This window comes from Apus apus, chromosome 1 (assembly GCF_020740795.1).
Source record: "Apus apus isolate bApuApu2 chromosome 1, bApuApu2.pri.cur, whole genome shotgun sequence".
NCBI classification, from domain to species: Eukaryota; Metazoa; Chordata; class Aves; order Apodiformes; family Apodidae; genus Apus; species Apus apus.
In genome coordinates, this window is record NC_067282.1 from 27,574,420 (window position 1) to 27,596,788 (window position 22,369).

The 22,369-nt window shown below is 44.2% G+C and overlaps 1 protein-coding gene across 1 annotated transcript; it reads left to right on the forward strand.

Moving 5' to 3' along the window:
- The first annotated feature begins 5,017 nt into the window (after positions 1-5,017).
- TMEM272 (transmembrane protein 272) lies at positions 5,018-21,908 on the forward strand. The gene is made up of 4 exons (XM_051631285.1): positions 5,018-5,075; positions 11,900-11,959; positions 18,556-18,638; positions 21,068-21,908. The coding sequence occupies exons 1-4, from the start codon at positions 5,018-5,020 to the stop codon at positions 21,428-21,430; spliced, it is 564 nt and encodes a 187-aa protein (XP_051487245.1). The 3' UTR covers positions 21,431-21,908.
- Positions 21,909-22,369: the final 461 nt, after the last annotated feature.

Genomic DNA, 22,369 nt, shown 5'->3' on the forward strand with positions numbered 1-22,369 from the left:
CGAGTCTTCGTGAGCCACACAGACCCCTCTTGAGGCCTCACATTGGGTATGAAAGATGTGACCTAAAGAGCCAAACCAGATGAGCTTCAATTGCACCATTTTTTTATATGTTAAAACCTTAGTTGGGGCTGAACAGGCTTGTTATAATCTACCCCACTGCCTGATGTTACCTGTGCTCAGAATATTAACATCCAGAGGATGAAGCAGTAGGGAAGAGCTCATTATTTCACCTGTGTCACTCTGTTAGGATGTGGAAAAAAAGCTGTCACAGAACCACGTTGTCAGTGTTTTTTCCAGCATGTGTGGCCATGCAGCAGGGAAAAGCGTGGAGAGTATAACAACACGCCTGCGTTTGTGCGCGCCCAGAGGTGTTTTGCTGACCCAGTGGCATACAAATTTAGCCACCAAACACCATCCTTTTCCTTCCCTTGGCTGACCCCTGTGTGGATGTCCTTTTCTTAAAACAAGACCTGTAGTACGGGGAATGCCTGTGGAATTGCCCCCTCCCTGGAAGTGTTCAAGGCCAGGTTGGATGGGACTATGAGCAACCTGGTCTAGTGGGAGGTGTCCCTGCCCATGGACGGGGGTTGCATCTAGATGATCTTTAAGGTCCCTTCCAACCCAAACCATTCTATGATTCCATGATATCGTGTAAACAGATATGAGCCATGCCAACCTTACAGCTGAAGGCAGAATTGTTCCTCCTGAGCTGGAGTCAGTGCCCTGCCAGTGACTAACGCAGCAGGTAACCTTCTCTTTCTTTGTGGGGCCTTACCAAAAGGATGCAAAGTACATGCCAGTCTTTGTTAACACTGTCACTGCTCCCACAGAGGTGTTCTTCCTCAAACCCACTTTCCCTCATATAGAAACAAGGGCTTTCCAGAAAATTATGCCACACCTATAATTAGACCTGAGACACCAAATTGTCCCCTGCTGATGGGAAGGTCACCTAGCAAGTAACCACCTAACAAATAGACCTCTGCCAGGGTGACACAAGACACATAAACTAGCTGACATATAAGGTTACATATGTGGCAGTTTGCAAAGAGCTCTATCAACTGCATCATTAGGAAGGGGGGGAAATCGCATGAAGAACGAACTAAGCACTTGACACTCAGCACTTATGTGTTTTATTTTTTTTCCGTAATAAAAGACTTGGTGAAATAAAGATCTTTTCCTCCGGTACAGTCACAGAGGTGTGGGGTCCTTTGCTTCCCCCTGCTGACACCCCGAAGTTGCGCAGGGTGGGCTGTGGCTCCAGCCAACCGTGGGAGTGGGGAAACTAATGAGGGTGGGCTCTGCCGGCAGGCGCTCCCGCATCCCACAGCTCCCACCGTGCCGCTGCTGAGACGCGTGTGAGCGGGAGCACAGAAAGCATAAAAGCAACTGAGCCTCCCTCTGCACCTCACCAGCCACGGGCAGGGTCCTGGGGAGCCGAGCACAGCTCTGGGGTCCCACGGGACAGGACTCTCCCAGTTAGCTCTCACTGAAGGCTGGAGTTTGTGGCTCCTCTGCCTGGTCTCCCAGGCGTGCAGGTGAACGTATTCGGCATCCACAACACTCTCAGGTAAGAGGAATTGGTTGGGAAGTGGATGATATGCCAGGATAGAAGTCACTGTGGGGCTTTGTGGTTTGTTAGGAAGAAATTGACTCTAGAGGAGGACTTTTCTCTGAATATTTTAGAAAAAATGAAAAGAAGTCACCCTCTCTAGCAGTCTTTAGAGAAGATATCTTCCTCTGGACAGGCTTGCTGGCCCACATGCACCTACTGTGTCCCAGCAGGACCCCCCAGCAGTCAGGAGCTGTTGAGTGGGAACCGGGATCTTAGGAAGCCCTAGTGGCTCCACCTGTTGTGTTCATCAGTGCAGAGTGGGGCACCTGAAGCTGGGAGAGGGCAGAGCTCAGGTTGACAAGATTGAACAGAGTAGGACAAGCATGGCTGTGGCTCTTGTTTGGGTCGATGTATGGTGGGGCTAGTGTGAAACTGCCTTTCAGCTTTGCTGTGGGTCAGGGACCTGCTAGTTGGTCAGCTGTCCTCTTTTGACTCATGTTAGCTAAACATTTACGGTGAGAATGGGGAAGTGCTGGACAGGCTGGAGGGGGCACAGGGATGCTGTGACTCTGCTGTGGCTGAGTTGCAAAAGCAGTTGTGTGGAGAGAAACCAGCCTCCTGCAAGGGGCTTAGAAAATTGTTCCCCTCCTTGCTGGCTCTTGTAAAACAAGAGCAGGTTCCTTCAGCTTGGGGGAATGATCCCAAGGAAGGACTAATGGGAGGAGGTCCAGAAGTTGGCTTTGGTTTTTAATGCTTTCTTTTTTTTAACTTGTAGCTGAGTTTTTTGTTTTACATGTGACTTTCTCAACTCACCAGCAAACCGGGAGCAAGCACTGTGTGGCAGGACATCTGCCTTTGCATGCCACTAGTCTTCATGCTGCACCACTTGCAGCTTTCTGTGAGTTTCAGTGCTCATTTCCTCATTTCTGATGCTGAATCACACTTTAGCATCCTCAGGCATTGGCACACAGGAAAATATTCATCTTTAGCACCCACAGCAGCTTCTGTACGATCTCCAGAGAGCTAGGGGAAAGGGGCACACCTATTTACCTAGCAAACATAGTGACTTCTCTGAGGGATTTTTCAGCCCTGTAGGAGTCAAAGCAAACGTCTGAGGAAGGACTGAAACCATCACTTGCTGGTTATGCATGTTGTGTCCTTCTGTGAGCACGTTTTATGTAAAGCCACCACAAATTTGCTTTCTTTATCTCACCTGTTAAAACTGCACAGAGCTCTGATTCACAGTCACTTCTAGGCTCCATCACTAGATGGTGACATGCTCTCATACACCGAGTCCTATTTCAGTTTGTCTTTTTCCTTTGGTGTAAAACAACAGCAAATTTAGACAAAAACACGTTTTACCCTCTGCTTATGGACATACAGCATTCCCAGCCACACACAATTCCACTCAAGGTGATTTGGTATTCAACCAATTTTTAATACAGCATTGGTTTTGTTAAGATGGTTACTGTATGAATAACTGCCATAAAAGTAATTCTAGTCATGAACATTTATATGAAGATTAATATTACTGATCTCTGCATAATTTATAACATATTTGTCAGCAGGCAACAGCATACTCAAAATGGATGCCTCTTTGTGCCCTTTCTAGGGAAAATCTGCTCTAAAAGTTTTAAAGCTTAAAATGAATGGGTCATTTGGTTGTGGGAACTACCAGTTTCCCATCCTGTTTTCCCTTGGGGGTTGGAATTAGATGATATTTAAGGTCCCTTCCAGCCCAAACCATTCTATGAATCTCTGAGCATGTGACAGTGCCCATTCCTTTCTTAAAATAGTTGTCAGGAGCTGAAGCCCAAAGGCAGGTTATTTGCTCTTCTGAAGAAGGCTTGTTGTCTGAGACAAGGAACATGTACTCCCCAGAACTCAGGCACTTATATGTACTCTCCATTCCAGTCCACCATTCAGTATTGACGGAGATATCCACTGGGGTTTGCAAGGCTTATTGTAGCAGTAACACCCCTCAAAGGAGGTTTGTGACATAGTATGGAGATGAGGGTTGGAGCAGGAGAGTTGAAATTCACAAGATGTGATGATGCACACTAGAAACCTGGATATATATGTTGGTGGTTGGGTGCTACACACAAGCAGCAGAATGTGCCCTATGGTTCATGGTAGGCTCTGGGCTAGCTTGGGATCAGCATTGCATTATCAGAAATCCCACTGGGGTGGGTTTCATGTAATCTTAGAAAAAAATGAGGCAAAGTTTAAAATATTGATCTTTAATCAATAGGAAATCATTCAGTACCTGAAGGTGGCCTTCAGAAAAGCTGGAGAGGGACTTTTTACCAAGGTGTGTAGTGATAGGAGAAGGGGTAACGATTTTAAACTGAAAGAGGGGAGATTTAGGTTAGATGTTACGAAGAAATTCTTTACTACTAGAGTGGTGAGACACCGGAACATTTTGCCCAGAGAGGTTGTGGATGCCCCATCCCTGGAAGTGTTCAAGGCCAGGTTGGATGGGGCTTTGGGCAACCTGGTCTAGTGGAAGATGTCCCTGCCCATGCAGGGGAGTTGGAACTAGGTGATCTTCTAGGTCACTTCCAACTCAAACCACTCAGTGATTCTATGATATGAAATTTAAAGGGGCGAATTGGAGGTCTGTGCAGAAATGTTGCTTTCCTTCTCCTGCCTTCCTCCACACACATTTTCAACTATCACACAGCGGCTATTGGTGTTCGACCTGTGCTGGCCCTGGCCAGAGGCTGAGGTTTGAAGCTTGTGTGTTTCAGCTTTCCACACTGCCATTGATGCTGGATGCTACTTCACCGTCTGGTGCTGTCTGACGCCCAGGCCTTGCATGCCTAGCTGCTTGCTCATCCCTCGCCCCACCTCATAAAAATTCTTCTTTACAAAGAACTACTTTCTAATCCAGCTACTTTTTCTATCAAAGGCATCTTGTTCTGGGCTCCCTGTGGTTTGCAATTTTTTTTTTCTAGATTCCTCTTCAGAATCCTTCTCGATCTTAAAGCTGTTTTCATCCTCTCTCTTCCTCTTTTCTTTAATTAATTTTTGCTGAATAAATAATTTTTGCAGAAGTTTGTGAACCTTATCTATTTCACTGGGTTTGTTCATAGCAGTTCAATACACTTTGTCCTGCCCAACCCCAATCAAAGTCAAGATAGAACCTTTTGTAGTTTTCAGGAAGACAGCATTTATACTTCTCCCCTAGCTTTCCTGTGAACCTGAAGCTCTAGCTTTGAGGAAGGGAAGCCCAGCAGGAAGCCCAGGGAAGCCCAAACCTGCTGGAAGGCAATACCTGACTCTGGATATGCCACACCGATGGTTGCTGTCTGGATCTATGGATGTTTTGAGTTTTTTGAGGGTAGTGAAAGCCCGCCAAAGTGGGTCAGTGACTCTGAGTCAGGACATTTAGTATGTTAAAGAGACTTTTCATAACTAAAGTTATTTCTGTCTCCCCACAGACACCGCAAAAGGCTCTTCACAATGACTGCAGGTCTGGAGAAAGCCTGCCACCGGTGCATATCTAAAATTGCCAGCAATGGTAAGGCAGTTCTGGTAGTAATCACCTTCTGTATTTAAGCAGCCCTTGTTACTAAGCCAAGTATATAAAGGAATTAAGGTGATACCAAGCCCCACCTGAATCTTCCACTGAAGTCCCCTTTTCTTCCCAACTTTCTAAGGTATTTCCTTTTCTAGGCAATTCTGGGGGCTAATGGAGCACACAATAGTAACTCTATCCTGACAGCATCTGTCTGCTGCAGTATTTGGATGATAGCAGACAAGTGTAAAATTTCAAACAAATACAATCACCATCAAGTACCTAAATATGGTCTGCAGCAGAAAACCTAAGCAATATAATGTGTTTGCTTCCTGCTTCAATTGGTATGTTATATGTAGTCCAGCAGAAGAATCTGCAAGGAAAACCACCTGTTAAAGAGCAGTGCAACCAGCCTGGGAACAAACTTCCCCAGGAGCAATTCCTGCAAAGCAAAACTGCCACCAGCCTGTGTGCTCACACAGGAACATGAGGCTGGGACAGAGTATGGTCAGGAATAGCTCCCTTTTGACCCAGAGACATGTGGAGCAGGGTCGTGTTCCCTCCACTTGTCAGGTCCCTGGCACAATGGCTGCTGCAGGCACAGGTAGCCCTCATAAGCGGCCATGTCTTCTGGGTAGGAAACATCAGTTATCTGAATTGTTCATCCTGGAGCAATGAAGATTCTGGGGAGACCTCATAGCAGCCTTCCAGTACCCAAAGATGACCTACAGGAAAGCTGGGGAGGGACTTTTTATAAGGGCAGGTAGCAGTAGGACAAGGGGTAACAGCTTTAAACTGGAAAAGGGTTGATTTAAGCAGACATTGCAAAGAAATTCTTCACTATGAGGCTGGTGAGACAGTGGAACAGGTTGCCCAGAGAAGTTGTGGATGTCCTCTGCCTGGAAGTGTTCAAGGCCAAGCTAGATGGGGCTCCTGGGCTGGGTAAACCGGTTCTTGTTCTCTGAGGAGCAAGGCAGCAGAAAGCTGGCTTGGGCTGGGTGCCCTGCGATCTGTGCAGAGAGACAGAGGAGAAATACACTTCAGGAGTGGGATTTTGTAAGACTAGGGAACCAGTGTCATTGGCAGGAGGTTAAAATCCAAGGATTTAAAAGCAGTTTACTCTTGCTGACTGCATTGCCCTTTCACTACAAGTTGCAAGTGCCTTTTACTTTCACTTCTAGGGAGCAGCAATATGTAATTCCACTCAAATATGAGAGGATGAAAAACCCTAGACCACTCACCATAATTGATGCTTCACCCACTCTAATTTCTGTATTTGCCAGTCTTGGGCTGTTACCTTGGAGTCTTTTATATTCCTGCTTTTAAAAGGCTTCACTTGAAAGGCTCTCAAAGTTCAGAAAGAACTGTTATTAATGATTAAGCCCCTTAAATCTTTGCTGCCTTACAACCCTTCAGAGGAAAGCAAACAAGGGGCACAGACAGCCCTGCTCTGGGTTCAGACTAGGCTCACCAGCAGGAACTAGGTAAAGAAAGGGAAGGAGAGGACAGAACATTTTGTGTCCCATTTGTTCATGTTCATCATTGCCCTAGGGTAAAGGAGAACTGGGAAGTGATGAACACTGAGGGATGCAGAGGATCTGCAACTCTCATGACACCCCAACAAGCCTCCAGGAGACGGACTGGGCTGGTGTGGGCTCCTTTGCACTCTGCATAAAGGATGTGCATGGAGAATCTGCACCCATTGGTGAACATCACAAAAAAAATGGGCAAAAGTGGCATTTTCTCTGATTTTTTTTTTTTCCCTACCAGTTGCAAACAACATGTCACAGTTCCCTGTTGCTATGAAATTGCCACTGGGACTCTAATGATGACACATAAAATAAATGAATTTTTTGCCACTTTTTTTGAAAGACTGGGATTAGTTCTGATCTCATCTATGCTCTCTTACACCAGGAACACTCTCTGGGGTACCCATAAAGATACCCATGAGTAAGGCAACCCAGAGATACCACTCCAGGAAACCTATTGTTTTAGGTTTTCATTACATCTAAGTTCAAAATCAGCTCAGCTTTAGCTATGGATCAGCTAGTGCATCCAAAATTGATGTTCATTAAAATGCAGACCCTTCTGAAGTATGGTGACACTTAATTGCCTTTTTTCTCATCATCCTCATTTATTTTTTAGAGCGTTTCAGCACAGCCCCACATTTGTACCTATGGTCTCTTGATATTTAAATCACCCCAAAGAGTCAAGCTACCTGTGCAGCATCATTTACATTCTTTTCAATCTTGATAGAGCAACTTAAGTTCTGAATATTAGGGCAGTCTAGAGCTGGATAGAGCTCATTCAAGTGTTTTCAATACATCCTGCTTGATGCAGTGACATTTTCCTGTCTCTCAAAAGCCCAGAAAGACAAACAGTAGCCACAGCTACCAAACCCATGGACAGAGTAAAATAGATGACTTTGCTGGGGCTGGAGAGATCCCTGGAGAGATCCACTGAGACTTGCTCTGCCACTGCAGCTCCCACACACACCATATCCTTTCTTTTCTCCAAGACCAAATCAGCACTGCAGGGGAAGCCTCTAAAGGAATAAAACATGGTTTAAAATATCCACTACCCTTCTGCACTCCAGCCTGTTGCACCACCGGTATCCATGCTGCTGTATGGCACAGCATGAAACTGCTTTCTGAGCTTAATGCACTACCATCTGCATCTGGCTTTTGGCATGATCCATCCTGGGGTGAGGCCAACTGACACAAATTCACTCACATCCAGGCTGTTGAGAGCCAGTCCCCTTCAAATCTGCATTCCCATGGGCTGTCCAGAGGGAGTACTGTGAGTTTATACCCGGATTTTTGCTCCTCAGCTTCTCTGTGCAGATGAATCCAGGGGTAGCTGCAGAATTTGTTTGGAAGTTGTAAGCATCTCCTAAAAAATATTTTTCTTCTTTATCAGGACATAAACTCATGGAAAAAACTTGTCAGGCTATAGAATAAACAGCATTTGGGAGTGATGGTTAATGTACACAACTCTTCATTTATTACTGTATTTATTGTCAGAGAACTTATTCTTTGTTCTGAGCACACTGTTCTGAGTAGGTTACACTGCAGCCATATTAGCATACTACCTAAGAAGAGTGGGTAAGTTGAGATTCATACTCATAAATCCTTATGAAAATCTCCTGAGACCGTTCTTACCTGAAAAGAAAGAAACTTCTATTTATCTTCAAAGTAAATAGGGATGGCGTGCATTGATTTAAAATTTCCAAGTGCTTGGAAAAAATAATGACAGCAAAGCAACATCTGAGGAGCCCATAAGTGAACTGGTGTCACATCCAATACTGCCTCCAGATCTGTCCAATACTGTCTCCAGATCTGTTCCACACCCAGAGGACAACTAATTTGCTGCATGCCCTGAGGCCAGGTGCATAACTGGGGATGGAGAACAAGGGAGTAGCAGAAGTAGGGGAGCAGAGCTGCAGTGCAGGGGTATTGCTATGGGAGATGTAGCGGCTCACGCATGAGATAGAAGGAGAGTCCACGGTGTACAGCCATAATGCTAATGGTGAGTTCAAGTTTGTTTACTTCTGTGCTGTGAAAGAGTGTGGTGAGACCATGGTAGGAGTAACTCAGCTATGCAGCAGTTATATCCCAGCTATCCATCCTGTTGGGCAGGACACACAATCCACAGCCACTGACCTCATTTTCATGCCGAGAGTTTTCAAGGTTTGTGCAAGATATACATCCACTCTACTCCCTTTCCTCTTCCTCTGTTGTTGTCCCAGATGTGAGCTCTTTCCTTCATCAGTTTCCAGGCACTCTAGGGTTTGTTCATTAATGCCTCCTGGAGCAGGACTTCACCGGTGTCAAATGCAAAATGCCCCATCATGCACTGCCTGGGGGGAGCAGAGCAGGGGCTCTCCTGCCTGATGCTCTGACATCAGCTTGGTGGAGCAGATGTCCTTCTGAGCCATGCCTGAAAAATTATCCCTCCTGCCACTGTGTTTTCAGAGATTACCAGCTCCCCCCTTTCTTTTTTTTTTTTTTTTTTCCTACTTTATCTAGAACTGGGTCCAAAGGCTTCTCTGATCAGTCCATGAGGTGATATCATCGACTTAAAAATATCACAAGCACCGCATGTGAAACTGCACAGACAGCAGCATCTTTTCTGCAGAGCTGTGCTTCCCTGCGGCAAATACCATTTTCTTGAGCAATTTGTTTTCGGACCAGAAAGGGGCAGCACAACCAAGATAAATCCAGGCAGAGAGTGTGTGTCCCCCAACGTTTCGAGAAAAACAGTCTTTAGTGGAGCAGTCTTGGAACGGTGCAGAGCCCTGCCAGTTGTGTAGTCAATTGTTGAGAGTCTCACTTTGTTAAACATGGATCTGGAAACCTTCCCAGACTATGCATCTGCCCCTCCAATTCGAGACCTAAGAGGCTGTAGCTGAATGGAGAGATAATGAGTAAATACATTCCTGGCGACTGCTTTGGGAGGGGAATTAATGAACCATTATCTTTCTCTCTTGAGCTCTGAGTGGTCCCTGTTTCCCATTTCTCCCCTACAAAATCAAGCCATTGGGTACACGCTAGACACAAGCAAACATGGACACCTGTGCACCAGATGTACAGGCCCATGTATACATGGTCCCTCCCTGAGTCTTCTACAGAACTTACTGCAGTGTCCCTCCCCAGGGGTCAGACACATCGTGCACTGCACGATTAAGAAGTGACATGATGCCTCCTCTTACCAGGCTCCTGAGTCCTTTTCTGTGCAGCAAGGGCAGAAAGAGGAGATGGCCTGTGGAAGCACAGGAAGAAGGGTGATGCTGCTCCGAGAGTTGCGCTGTGAGGATGAGACTTCTGGCAGCAACAGGCAGTTGATGCAGCTCCCACAGAGCTGAGCTGCACTCATTTGGATGCCAGATAAATTAGTTGTCCAGGCTGTAGACACTATTTGCAGGTGATGTTCATGGTGTGTGGTGGAAGCCCAACTCAGCTACAATAACATTGTTTCCGAATATGAAAATAGTAGCCTAGATAATGTAACAGTGAGAGGGCCTGGCATGAAGTGTGACATGTAGTGAAAAGGGAGTCTCTAGGCTGAGTTGTTCTAATGAGAGGCTGTCAGCATTTGAAAGAGCTTAGTCAAGTGTAGGACACTATTCAAGCAGAGGAAGAATTTCTGTACTGTGCAGCACGCAAGAAATAGGAGAGCCTGAGCAAAAATGTGTGTGTGTGAGAGGCACCAGCAGACAGGGAGAGGAGGAGGGGCACAAAGGAACAGGAGTGCTTTCTTCAGCCCAGATACCTTCAGTCTCTACCAATTCACAGAGATAACAAACATGCTGCTTCTGAGAAAGAAAGATGTCTCTCTCAAGCGCTGAAGTGCAAGATCTTCATTCTCTGCAGAGAAAACACGAGCAGCATGTGGGGGATGGTGTGTTCCCATGAAAAATGTCTGCGAGTCAGAAAGCCTGGTGGATCAGCCCTGAATTTTGATGCTGCTCCTATGTCCTCTGTCTCAGTTTCTCCATCTGTAAAACAGAGGCAACGATGCTTCCCTTTTCCTCCAAGGCACCCTGAGGGTGATGTTCTGGCAGGCTGCAGCTGCCAGTGGCACCGTACGCAGGGTGCTGGCAGTGTCCCCGCTCTGGCGCAAGGAGAACACGATTCGCCTTGCAGTTGCAGTTCTCTGGCACGGGGAACTGCATGACACAGTTTGCCTGGGGAAGGGCTGATCCCAACCCAATCCTGAATGCTTGCTCCACGATTTTTTTCATAAGCCTCCAAGGAGACATCCTACTCCTTTTCTTATCCATGCCCTTCTCAGCCCCTCTGCAATCTATGCCTACCTCCGCTTGCCGCCCTTTTGCCTCCTTAGGCATCTACTTGCAGTTTGAACCATTTCCAGAAGCGCTCTGCAGGGATGGCTCACCACTGAATGCCCTCATTACATTTTACTCTCACTTTGCAGGGCAGCTTTTCACTTTAATATTGCCAAGTGTTCACGACTAGGCACAGAGGTGACAGCTCTTTTAAGACAGGCTGCTCCCACTGCTCTTGACACTATTGTTTCTCACTTTCTGCAAAGGTAAGCATTCATCTCCTGCAGCATCAGGCTGTGCTGGGAAAATATCAGGGCTCAGACACACTAGCAGCATTCTGGGGAGTAACTAATCTCATCAGATGCTCTCATCTGTGGGAAAAGTCTATGTGCAACCCCAAGAGCATCCTTCCATGCAGCTCAAGCTGATCAGTGACAAGTCCCATGCCTTGCAGGGGGGCTGACGCTTTTGTGTTCAAGAGCTGAGCTGGGTAAGGGAGTTGGACCAGCCAGAAACTATTCAAAACTGCAATAAAGACAGTTTATTTAGCTATCCATGAAAACTGAGAGGAATGGCATTAAAACTGCTATTTCCTTAGCAAACAGACACGGCTCATCAGTTGCCATGGATTAGCTGATGCAAAGTTACTTGTTAGTGCACAGTCACCTGGCAGTGTCCCTGAAGCTGACGCAGGATAAGGCAGCAATGGCTGAGTCCTTGCCCTTGCACTAAGACAGCTAGAAATAGTAACAACAAAAGCAGCTTGTGTCTCCCATTGCTTTTCCTCTGATTCCACTTTTCCACTGACTAAAAGTGCATGAGTTAAAAGCTTGAGCTCTGGGAGAGTGATAAACCACTTGGTGGTCTCATCATCTCAAATGCTGCACCATAAACACTATATTCACACCCCAGTGAACACACTGCATTTCTTGCTACACAGCTTTATGGATAACAAGCAACTATAAAGCACTGGATGGAACTGCAGATCTCTAAGATTCAACCAGCCCAAATAACACTGTCTTTCTTTTCTCATTTGCAGCATGGTTTATATTTGGGCTCCTTGCTTTCCTTGCCTTACCACTGTCCATGACTTTTACAGGTAAGCTGACTACTAAAGCAACTTAGAAATTCAAACTTCCCAGCACTGTGTGGCAGGTTACAGCACCTTGTGGGAGAGAGGAGTTGGAAAACTTAACTGTTACAACTGTGTGTTGGTATTTTATTTTCAGACAGAATCCCAGGCCACACTGCATGGTGGGGAGAAAGCAGTGCTTTAATTCTGAACCTATTTGCCTTAAATACCCCCTCCAGTGTGCCTCATTTCAACACAGGGCAGGAGTCAGGATACTTGGAGACCTTACTAATACGGTTTTTACCTCACCAGGTTTGGTTTTCTTTTAATTTAACCATAGCTCTGAAATTTCTGGTTGCTTATTTCGGGTGCATTTCCATGTGCTGTCATGTTCTGAGCCTCAGACCCATTTTAACTCTTTTTCTACTTGTGTATTTACTTCAGCTCAATTGCAGCTTAGGCTACCAGCACCTGGCAAAAGGCTGTGGGTGTTTTGGCTCTACCTGTGGGAGGAAGCTCAGAATCCAACACATGAGAGAATTTCATTAATCAGGATACCTCTGTATTAACTCACTGCAAAAATCTTAAGAAGCACAGGGCTGGAAGGGAAGAAGAGATCATTTAGGCTGCTATTTCTCCACCTATTTGAAAGTGAGATCTGTTTTTTGGCTGATCTGTCTCTGTATAATCCCCCAAAGGCTGGATTTGTGAATAGCATTTCAAGATCAAATATTTAAGAAAGGAAAGAAAATCCTTTGAGCTGCAGAATTTTGTACATTTTTAAACTGCATAAGGCTCCTCTTTTCTTTCTTAAGCACCACCTTTTTCTTATCATTAACATAGATGTTTCTTGTTTTAAAAAACTGAGCATTTTCTAACACTTCATTACTCCCTTTGGGCTTTTCACATCCTTTGTACAGGTTGCAACCCTCACTTGAGAAACACTGGTAGAGACACTGGGCCACCTCCACTTCCTAACAGGCTTGCATGCTTACAGCATCCCTGACAGATGTCTGACTTGCCCTCGCTCAAGGAAATTCCAGAGCTTCCCAAGGAGCCTATTTCAGCATTTTATTGCTCTCACAGACAAAATATTTTTCCCCATATCCAACCTAAATCTTCCCTGTGGCAAATTAAACAGATTACAGCCTGTCCAACACACTGTGGCCCCAAAGATAGATTGGCCACCATCCTGCTCAAGAGAAACTTTGAACTGTTTGAAGGCTGCTATTATAACCCCACTCCATCTTTTTTTTTTTTTTTTTTTTTTTTTTTTTTTCCCCCAGAGATCTCAAAAATCTACTTCTTTCAACCTGGCGTCACAGGTCACTATTTCTGTATTTTTTTATTATTTTTTTTGCCTCTCTCCTTTGGCCTCTGGCCAATGTAACTATTTTTTCCCCCCTAAAAAAAAACCAAACCCACAACAAAAAACCCCCACAAAAAAACCCCACAAAAACCCACAAAGAAGACAGAACACAGGAGCCCTGCTGAGACCTGAGGAATAATCAGTGCAGAAAAATTAGCTCCTCTGTTTAACATGCAGGATTCCTGTAAACACACCTCAGAATGAAAGATGTTCTCTCCGTACCAACTCATTGGCTCCAATTTAGTTTATGGTGCATTGTGAGCCCAGATGGTTTTTGGCATTCCTGACCCTATGAGACATTTCTCATTTTCTGTTTACATTGAAACTTTCTCTCCTATATGCTGTGTTCAGCTTTATCGTCTATCATCTCACAGATTTTTAGTCTTTTTCCAGTCTATTCAGATTACTTTGAATTTTAAGTTGTGCCCTCAAGAGCCGCTATCAACACTCCACATGGGTCCTTGAGAAGCTGTTCACCTACTCATTCATTTTTCATGAAAGGTGGTGCAAATGAACTGCATCCCACCTAGATTTTGACTGTACACATCTGTTACCAAGCTAAGTGTAGTGTGTTGCCCTGGGAGCCAGTTAAGAGAAAAGGATGTTTCTGACAGTGGAAGTCTCATACCCTCTTTGAGATGTCTGCATTGAGATGAGATGACTTTTAAGGCAGTTGGGACATGGAGCTTGTTGGCATCTATAGTGGCCAAACCCACATAAAAAGTGTTCAGCTAGAGGCTGGTGTTGCTTCCTTTGCCTGGGACCTGCTGAGAACTAGTGATGGCTGGTAGGATTCTGATTAGGACACCCTAATTAGGAATTAGGGAGTTCTAATGAAAGATTAAGGAGCAATTAGGAAGTAGGGAAATGGTCTGAACTGTTACATCTCAACTTTTAGGCTCTTATGCTTGTCCATGACTTAAAATTGCTATTTATCCCATAAGAGGATTTTAGCTTTAGCTTTTCCCCAGGCTGAATACTTCTGAGATGTGGAATAGGGGTGGGAAGATATAATTCAAAGTGTGGTACAGTTTGCATGCATATTGACAGCCAGCCTTCTGGAAATGAATCCATGAGGGGCATCTGACCACTTTTAAATATAATTTCATAGGAATATTTCACAATATCTTTAAGACCAGTGAGAATTATAAAGTGTATAGGAAGATATTAGCCTGGAGCTCTGAGTATCTCCTGCATCAGATATAAAGCCTTTTTTTTTTTTTTCACAACTTACCAAAATTAAGAGATAATGACACTGTAATACAGTGTTGTCAGAAAATATTGGTTTCCTGCAGCTACGTACCTGCAAGGGCATTTTTAGGAAAATAAAATGTAAGGGAAAATGCAGATATTTATTATCCAAGCAAAAGCCTCTGATTTTCTGATGACATTCGGTTACCACGATCTTGAAGAATAAGTTGCTGATGTGCCTCTAGTAATTTTGGCTCTTGCTTTCTTGTGAGATGTTTTCTCATCTTGCGAGATGTGTGGGAAAATTGTGAGATGTTTTCGAATGTTAACAAATAAATTATCATACCATTTGTTAACAGACAGAGATGAATAACTGGTAGCCCTGGTAATAATTACACACTAATATTATACACTTTCAAAATTTGGTAGTACTGTAGACCACAGTCTAAGTCAAGATACATGGAAAGGATTCAGCAAATTTTCCAAACTCCAGAGTTGTGACAACATTTAACAGACAGATTGTTTAGCAGCTTTCTAACTTTTACTGGTAGAGACGTTCCCTTTTTTTTCACTAAACACTCAAAAATATACAGAGCTATGGAAGGACCTCATAGACCTTTTCTGATAATTGTTTTTAGTTTCTGGGACAGTGAAGGATTACTCCAAATAACACATTTTTGTACATTGTCCAGACTACCTTCATGCACAGTGTTCCCCAGGGATAGCTAAATCACATTTGAAAGCTGATGACATAGTTTTTTCAATAGACAGTCAAAATTTTCCCCTGTTCAAATTTAACCCAGTACCATTGCTCAGGCTCATATCTACACCAAATCATTCCTCAACTCTCAAGTGCTCCCAATAGTTGTCTGTAGCTTATTCTCATACTCCATATGTTTATGTGGGAGTTAGTCTTGTTCTTTAACAGTTCTTGTTAACATATTCTTTTCTTGCATTTCAGTCCTCCAGACACTCACTGTTTCTGTGGGTTTCCCCTGCTTTGCTGATATGTTTTCAGATAAAATGGTGCCCAGATGCAATTACTTTGAGATAAATCCTCTGCAGCACCTAGAACCTAGTGTAAAGCCCACTGTCCAGAGTCCAGCTGAGGTCTGAGATAAGTGATGGCAGCTGCAGTTATCCATAAAATGGCCAGGCATGTTGTGTCCTCTATCTCCTACAGAAAAGAAGTTGGGGAGTGGGCACCATACACCAGATTGGCCATGCTATACAGCAGCCCTTCTTTACTGTAGGATGCACTGCAGCCATTTGCAGCTGCCTGAGAAGAGGAAGGCAGCTAAAATGAGGCCAGTGCTGTATTGGCTTTCATTTGTCTCATGGATAATTAGGAGTCACTTGGTTAATACTGATCTGTTGCGGGCCATGCCACAGCACTGCCCAAACTGGTGCCCTTGGAGAAGGTTATATCCTGATTGCTCATGAGTGCTCTTCCCACTTTGCTGGACTTTGTGTCCTGGAGTGTTGTTCTCTGGTATCCAAGAGGTAAAATGTGCAAGTACCTATGCTTCCCCAAGCATATTATTCTCCTTTGAACACTGTGCAGGGTGTTGGACAACCTTCCTGTGTCCGATCTTGCAAAGGTTGTCGGTTCATTCATTTGGACTCACGCATCAGTCTATGTAGTGGTCGGGTTCTATTGCTCTTCACTCTAAACCAAAGATTGCAGGGAGCACTGAATTAGAAGCAGAGCTTTTATCTCTCATGGTCCATATATCCCACCATTTACAGTCAAAAGAAAACATACCTGATGCTCATGGGAAAGGGGAGCTAGCACGGAGGCTCTCATACTAGTTTTGGTGTCCCCAAATAAATCAGGCACATGATGTATGCCAATTGACTGACACATGGTGTGTGTCCCTAGATTTTACTGTAACAAATTATAAGTTCCCATCTGTCAGCAGTACATCCATATTTCCTATTTGCCCACAGTGCTGTATTTTTAAAGTTACTACTGTATTATGCCCTTTCACCTTTACTCCTACTGTCATATCTGCCTGCAATAATCTTCCAAAAACTAGACAGTACCACTGCCTGTCATTCAAATCCTTCCCAAGATTGACTGCTGTCATGTTACATTTATGAAAGGAATACATAATAGATTTAGCAGGAAAACAGACCCACAGCTCCATGAAAAAAAATTGGCTTATTTTCTCGATTATTTTTTTTTGGCCTCAAATCAAAATCTCAGTTAATACACTGGAAACAGAAATTGCCTAAGTTCCTAAACTGAAATATATTCCCTGAAACCCCCAGCCAGCTGCTTTTGTGGTAGGCTATTACAGAGCCAAGGACTCTGGAAACCCTGGCAGCTGCTTTCTGAAAATGATATAATTTTTTACGATTTCCCTACTGCCCACCTCTGTAAAGCTGGGAGTCTGAACAGGTCTCAGTGTTACATAGTGGCAAAACAGACAAAAAATTGCAGTCTTGCAATAAGGGACAAAATGGGAGAGAGCCCTAACCCATCTATATCCAGCCCTTTTCAGTTATGAGAATCTTGGTAATAAATACTTCGTGTAGAAGTATCCACTGGACTCAGTAGCCCTTACACACAGCAGATCACAAAATGCTGCCCTGTATCCTATGACTAATGCAGGATCTATAGGCAGCAACCACCACCCAGAACACCTGCAGGAGAGGTTCAGGACATCAGTAAAGTTCTGGACCAGCAATGGATTTGGTGGGCAAATTGACAAACTGAAGAGGATTACAGGTACAGAAGAAGACAGAAAAAAAGCCCCAAAAAAACCCAAATAACCCCCCCCCACACTGGTATTTCTTTCCTGATTCCTCCTATTCAGCGTAGTTCTGAACATGGAGGCAAGACATTCCACCTGAGAGATGTTTAGCACTAAGACCAGAACATTGCTTTCAGTATCCTTCATCTAAATAAACCCAACTATTCAGGGAAAAGTCAAAATGTTCTCCTTAAAGACAACTTACACAACAAGAAGAAAACAAAATCCTTTCTGTCCTCTGCAACTGATCAGTAGAAGCCCCGAAACATGGGATCAATAACAAAAAAAAAAAAGAGAGTGTAATGAACAGTTTAAAAATCGATCAAAAATACCACTGGCTAGGAGACCTGGGCAGGGGACTAATCTCATCTAACTTCATATGTCTAGAGCTGGCTGTCCAGATTCCTTGTACAGCCATGGAGAGAAAGAGACACTGTCGAGGCCCAACTCATCTGACCTATTTTAAATGCCTATCTTAGGATGAGATTAATTTAATTTTACAAGTCTTTATTTCTCCCTATTGACTATAGAGTCTAGGAAACTAGTTCAGATATGGATGCCTGCATTGCAGACATCTATATTTGGACAGATGAGTCTCACTGCTACAGACTTTTATCACAAGCTTCAGTGTCTACTGCCAGCAACATCCTTATACTGCCATACACTTCTATCCCTAAAACTTAAGCCAGCTTTATCTTTCTAACAGTAGATTTGAGGGTTGCCGGGACCCTTAGACCCTTATTGCAACCAATGCTTTTAGCCTCCAGCAACCAAAACAGGCTGGAAACTTGAGCTTCTGTGGTTCCTTGTCAGCTGCCTGGGAAGTTAAAATGGTTCCAGGTGCTCTCATGAACACTGGCTCCCAAGCTTCAAAGCATCTGACTTGCAACATGCCACATACAAGTGACAATGAGCAGGAAAGGCCTGAGAGAAGCTTATTAGAACTCCTTCTTTTCACTAATGGTCCTGTCCAGCTCACTCAGTCATTCGTTTAACAAGATGCAGTGGCTTAAACAAATGACCTGTGAAGGTGGTTCAGATCAGTAATGCCAGAACAAAGGCAATACTGTTGTTACCTTTGCTTTCTCTCTTCCTTCTGCTGCCTTTTGCTTGTTCATGGCCCTCTCTCCTGTAGTGGGAAATGGAAGCCCCATTTAATTTGGGCCCTTCTTCAATAGATGCTGGATACAAATCCTGGGTCTAAGCACTACATTTCACTTACAGCATCTTCAGTTTTCACTGTACAGCTTGTTGCACTATTTGATCACTTCAGATAACAAATGTTATTAATTTTTGCTGTTCAGGAATGAAGTTTTTGGAAGATTGCCCAGTTCAGCCACTAATTCCATTATATCTGTTGGTGGGTGGCGTGATTGGCAGCTTAAAGGTAATGTGTCTTCTAAGTGTGAAAAATACTCTGTGTGACTAGGCTTTGACTTGCTAGTTAAGACATAATGATGGCTCCAGACAGCTATGTGCATGCAGTACTGAAAAGAGCTATCTGGATTGATCTGCACTTGTTCCAGCACCTAAAGCACCCATCAGCCAAGTGAGACACTAATGAGTTCAGCATTCAGAGTTGTCCCACACACTGTGGTGTAACTTTCTCCTACATCACAGCACCTGTGCTATCATCCCTACTGAAGGAAAGGACTACATAACATGGATGTGTGGGGTAGAAGGGATCCTATTTCCACAAGCAGTCCTCCAAGCCTGCCAGATGTTTCTCCTTCATTTTCAGACACACAGGCTGGACAAAAAATGAAGTTACTCTCCTAGCTTTGGGAATACTATAAATCTACAGGTGTTTGTGCATAGTCCTTCACAAGTTCAATTTACTCCCACCCTGACCTGGCCAGAAGCAATGATTATGCAGCAACATGGCTTCCTTCCAAAGAAAATATATCCTTGCCTCACAGCAGGGTTTATTAATCTCCACACAGCATTTTCTAACCACAGCTACCTGTCTTCTAGGGGACTGTGCTCCCACTTATATACTCCCTGGACCAACGCCTGGCTGCTTGACAAGACACCCCTGTGTTCATGTTACACCCTAGTCACTATAAATCTGTACATCTGCATTGACTCTAGGGTAAAGGATTGCCCTGTTCTGACAGTCCCTTTGCAGACTGTGCTAACAGTGGGCACAAAGAGGCTTGTCACAATAGACTGCAGAGGTACACTAAGGCTTCTCAGCAGAATTAAGCAAAACTGTTTTTTGCTGTCCCAACAACGTTCCTGCCAAAGGAAGGAAAAGGGGCAGAGCTGAAGGAAAAGCTTTGGAATCTCACTGCTGGGGCATGAAGGACTAAGGACAGCAAGTGCTGCTGCTGGAGGGAACGACTCTACTGGTAGCATTGGCTGTCCTGCAGCAGCAACCTGGCACCCATCCTACCTTCCCAGAAGTCTGGCAGTGACAGAGCAGACAGGGTAAACCTGATGGGTACTGGTCTAATGTTTCGGTAGAGGTAGCCTGTCTCTTGATAGGGAAGCTGCCAGTTCCTGACTCACCAGCATTGCAGCCTGCAGCCACTGCAGAGAGGAGATGGCTACGTTCCCCTTTGATAATGTTTCTAGCCCCTTTTCTTTGCCAAGATCAAAAGGAGGGGGAAAGACAATGCCTCTGCAGGTCTCTTCACGCCCTGTGCTCTTTCACAGTGGCAACCAGATCACAGTACATCACTGGGGCATGAATCATCCCCTTGAGGACCTCTGGTCAGTACATAAGTAAATGGAGAAAAAAGAAAGTGCTTCATTTTGTTAGAAGTAATTTGCTACTTTATAAGGAATTTTCAGTGCTATGAGTTCTCCTGGCAAATGCTTAGTCATTAACTCACATCAGTGGACTTATCTGTATGATCAAAGGTTCATTTAATAATAGTTCAGAAAATATTAGAGTAGAATTGAGAGGAAATTTTCACACTAATTAATAGAAGTCTTCATCAAAACCTGTGATTATTTCTTAGCTATTTCTGGTTTAAAGTCAGTTTTTCTCACCCTAAAGATGGTAAGTCCCAGCACCAACATAGGCAAAAAAGATGCTGTTTCCACTGGATTTCTCACATCCAGCAGAGCACTCAAACTGGTAGGCTTGTTCAAACCAGCAGAGCATCTTCTTCTCAGGTGAACACTTGTTTTAGAGCAGACTCATGACACACGGGAGGGATAAAACCGACCTGGCCAGTGGGTCTGAGGTTTCTGCATAGGGACCTGTGGCTTGACCTGAAGATCTGTGCAGCACTTTAGCTTTGAGGTGAGCTCAGCACCTAGACAGCTGCATGTACTCAATCTTCACCAAGCTCAGCAATGGGAATGGGGTTAAACGACAGATGAGCATTGGTTTAGACAAAGTCAGAAAATCTGAGGTTTAGGTTGAGGTCTGGATCCTTCGTAATTTTGTTTGAGCTGATTCACCTACATAGCCATGGAAAATGGAGTTAGGAAAGACAAATCCACCCACTAGAAGGCAGGAAATACTCTACTTAAGTCACTTTGCAGTTACTCTAATCTGTTCTTAAAAGTCTCCAGCATGGAAGCTGCAGCCATTTCCCTACATAATCTGTTCTCATGCCTTTCCATCCTTACCATTGGCAAGTTTTTTCAATGCCTGATCTAAATCTCACTGGTAAATAAACCGGTGGGGAAAATTGCATCATTTTCCACTTGGATCTGCCTCATTTGTGGCTCCTCAGCTTTCTCTTGCATTATTTTCCCACACTTAATTTTAATTTGGTCCAAAGGCTGGCAGTGGCTAGAAGTTGTTCAGACTTTCCACACCCAATTCACTTACTACTTTTTCTCCTCCAATGCTTCCAGGTGACTCTCCTGCTGTACGACTCAACCAGGATGAGGCAGCTGCTTTCCAAGTCTGTTGTGATTGATGATGATGACGACGATGAATATCCCTGGAGGCAGAATGCTCACAAGTACTACATCCATCTAACCCTCAGCCTTTTCCTCTTTCTCTGGTTCATTCTTGGGAACTACTGGGTTTTTTCTGTGTACCTGCCAAATTTCATCCCACCTTTCCATCAGCCTCAGGATTACTGTGACAAAATTCTGTACATTTTTGCTGTTGGTGTTCTCATTATTAGCCATACTGTTCTCTTTCTCCTTATCTTCTGTAGCTGCTGCATATATTGTTTTTCCAGGCAAAGATACTCTTCTGAGGAAGACTAAATGCCACATAAATAAAGCCCCAGATGTTTGGGAAAGAGTGTACAACAAAGAGCAAGCAATAATTCACCCTTGTGTACATCTTTGTTGTACTATATATATGTATGACAGCACTCAAGTGCAAAAGGAAATGGTAAAACACAGTGCCATCTGGAAATAGCTAAGCTGGAATACAGCACAGACGATGTAAAATTGCTGCTACAGATGCCAGGGTGCACTTTTGCTAACTTCTGCATCCCTGTTTTAACTCTTGGATATTCTGTCTGGAGTAAGCTCTTGCAGATGACAAGCTTCTCTGAAACCAGGTCCCCTTACATTGTTTCAGCATAGCAAATCTTTGCCTACAAAAGTAGCCATGTTGCCGTTTTCACTGGGGTCTGAACATCTCTGTAGCCTTGCTGAGGCATGTCACTGTCCCTGCATTACAGGTGAGGGAGCTGAGACAAAGAGATAAAGAGCTGTATTCAGGTGTCCTCGCATGGCACGTGGACTTTGACAGTAACTTAGATGCTCCCCATAATGCTATTCAGGCCATTGTTGGGTCAGGCAGGAAGCAGCTATGATAGCAATAGGAGCGTGTATAAAAGGCAGCCTGAATATGGGCCCCAGGTCTCTTCTGAACTTGGATTAGAAAGCACCTATCTCTAACTTTGGTGCTAAAACAGACAGTTTGAATATATCCATATATATCCAACACATCCAAACTGAAGCAAGACCACTTTGCAAGTCTTTGGCAGAACAAGAAACTGAGCTACTGAGTTTCAGATCAGTGCTTTAACCAGAACTCAGCATTCCCCAATCTGGGGAGACTCCACTTTTTGTTTAATAGTTATCTGTCAATACAACATCAACACAAAGGTGGTTGCCAAACCATTGTACTCAAATTCATAGAAGAAGTGATCATGTTATGTTGGTACTTGTAATTTAAAATATGATAATAAG

What these genes read in the sequence shown, in the direction of transcription:
- TMEM272 (XM_051631285.1), top strand. Translation starts at nt 5,018, where the DNA reads ATGACTGCAGGTCTGGAGAAAGCCTGCCACCGGTGCATATCTAAAATT. An exon ending in ATCTAAAATTGCCAGCAATG is followed by an intron (nt 5,076 to 11,899) that starts GTAAGGCAGTTC and finishes TCTCATTTGCAG; the next exon opens with CATGGTTTATATTTGGGCTC. An exon ending in ACTGTCCATGACTTTTACAG is followed by an intron (nt 11,960 to 18,555) that starts GTAAGCTGACTA and finishes TTTGCTGTTCAG; the next exon opens with GAATGAAGTTTTTGGAAGAT.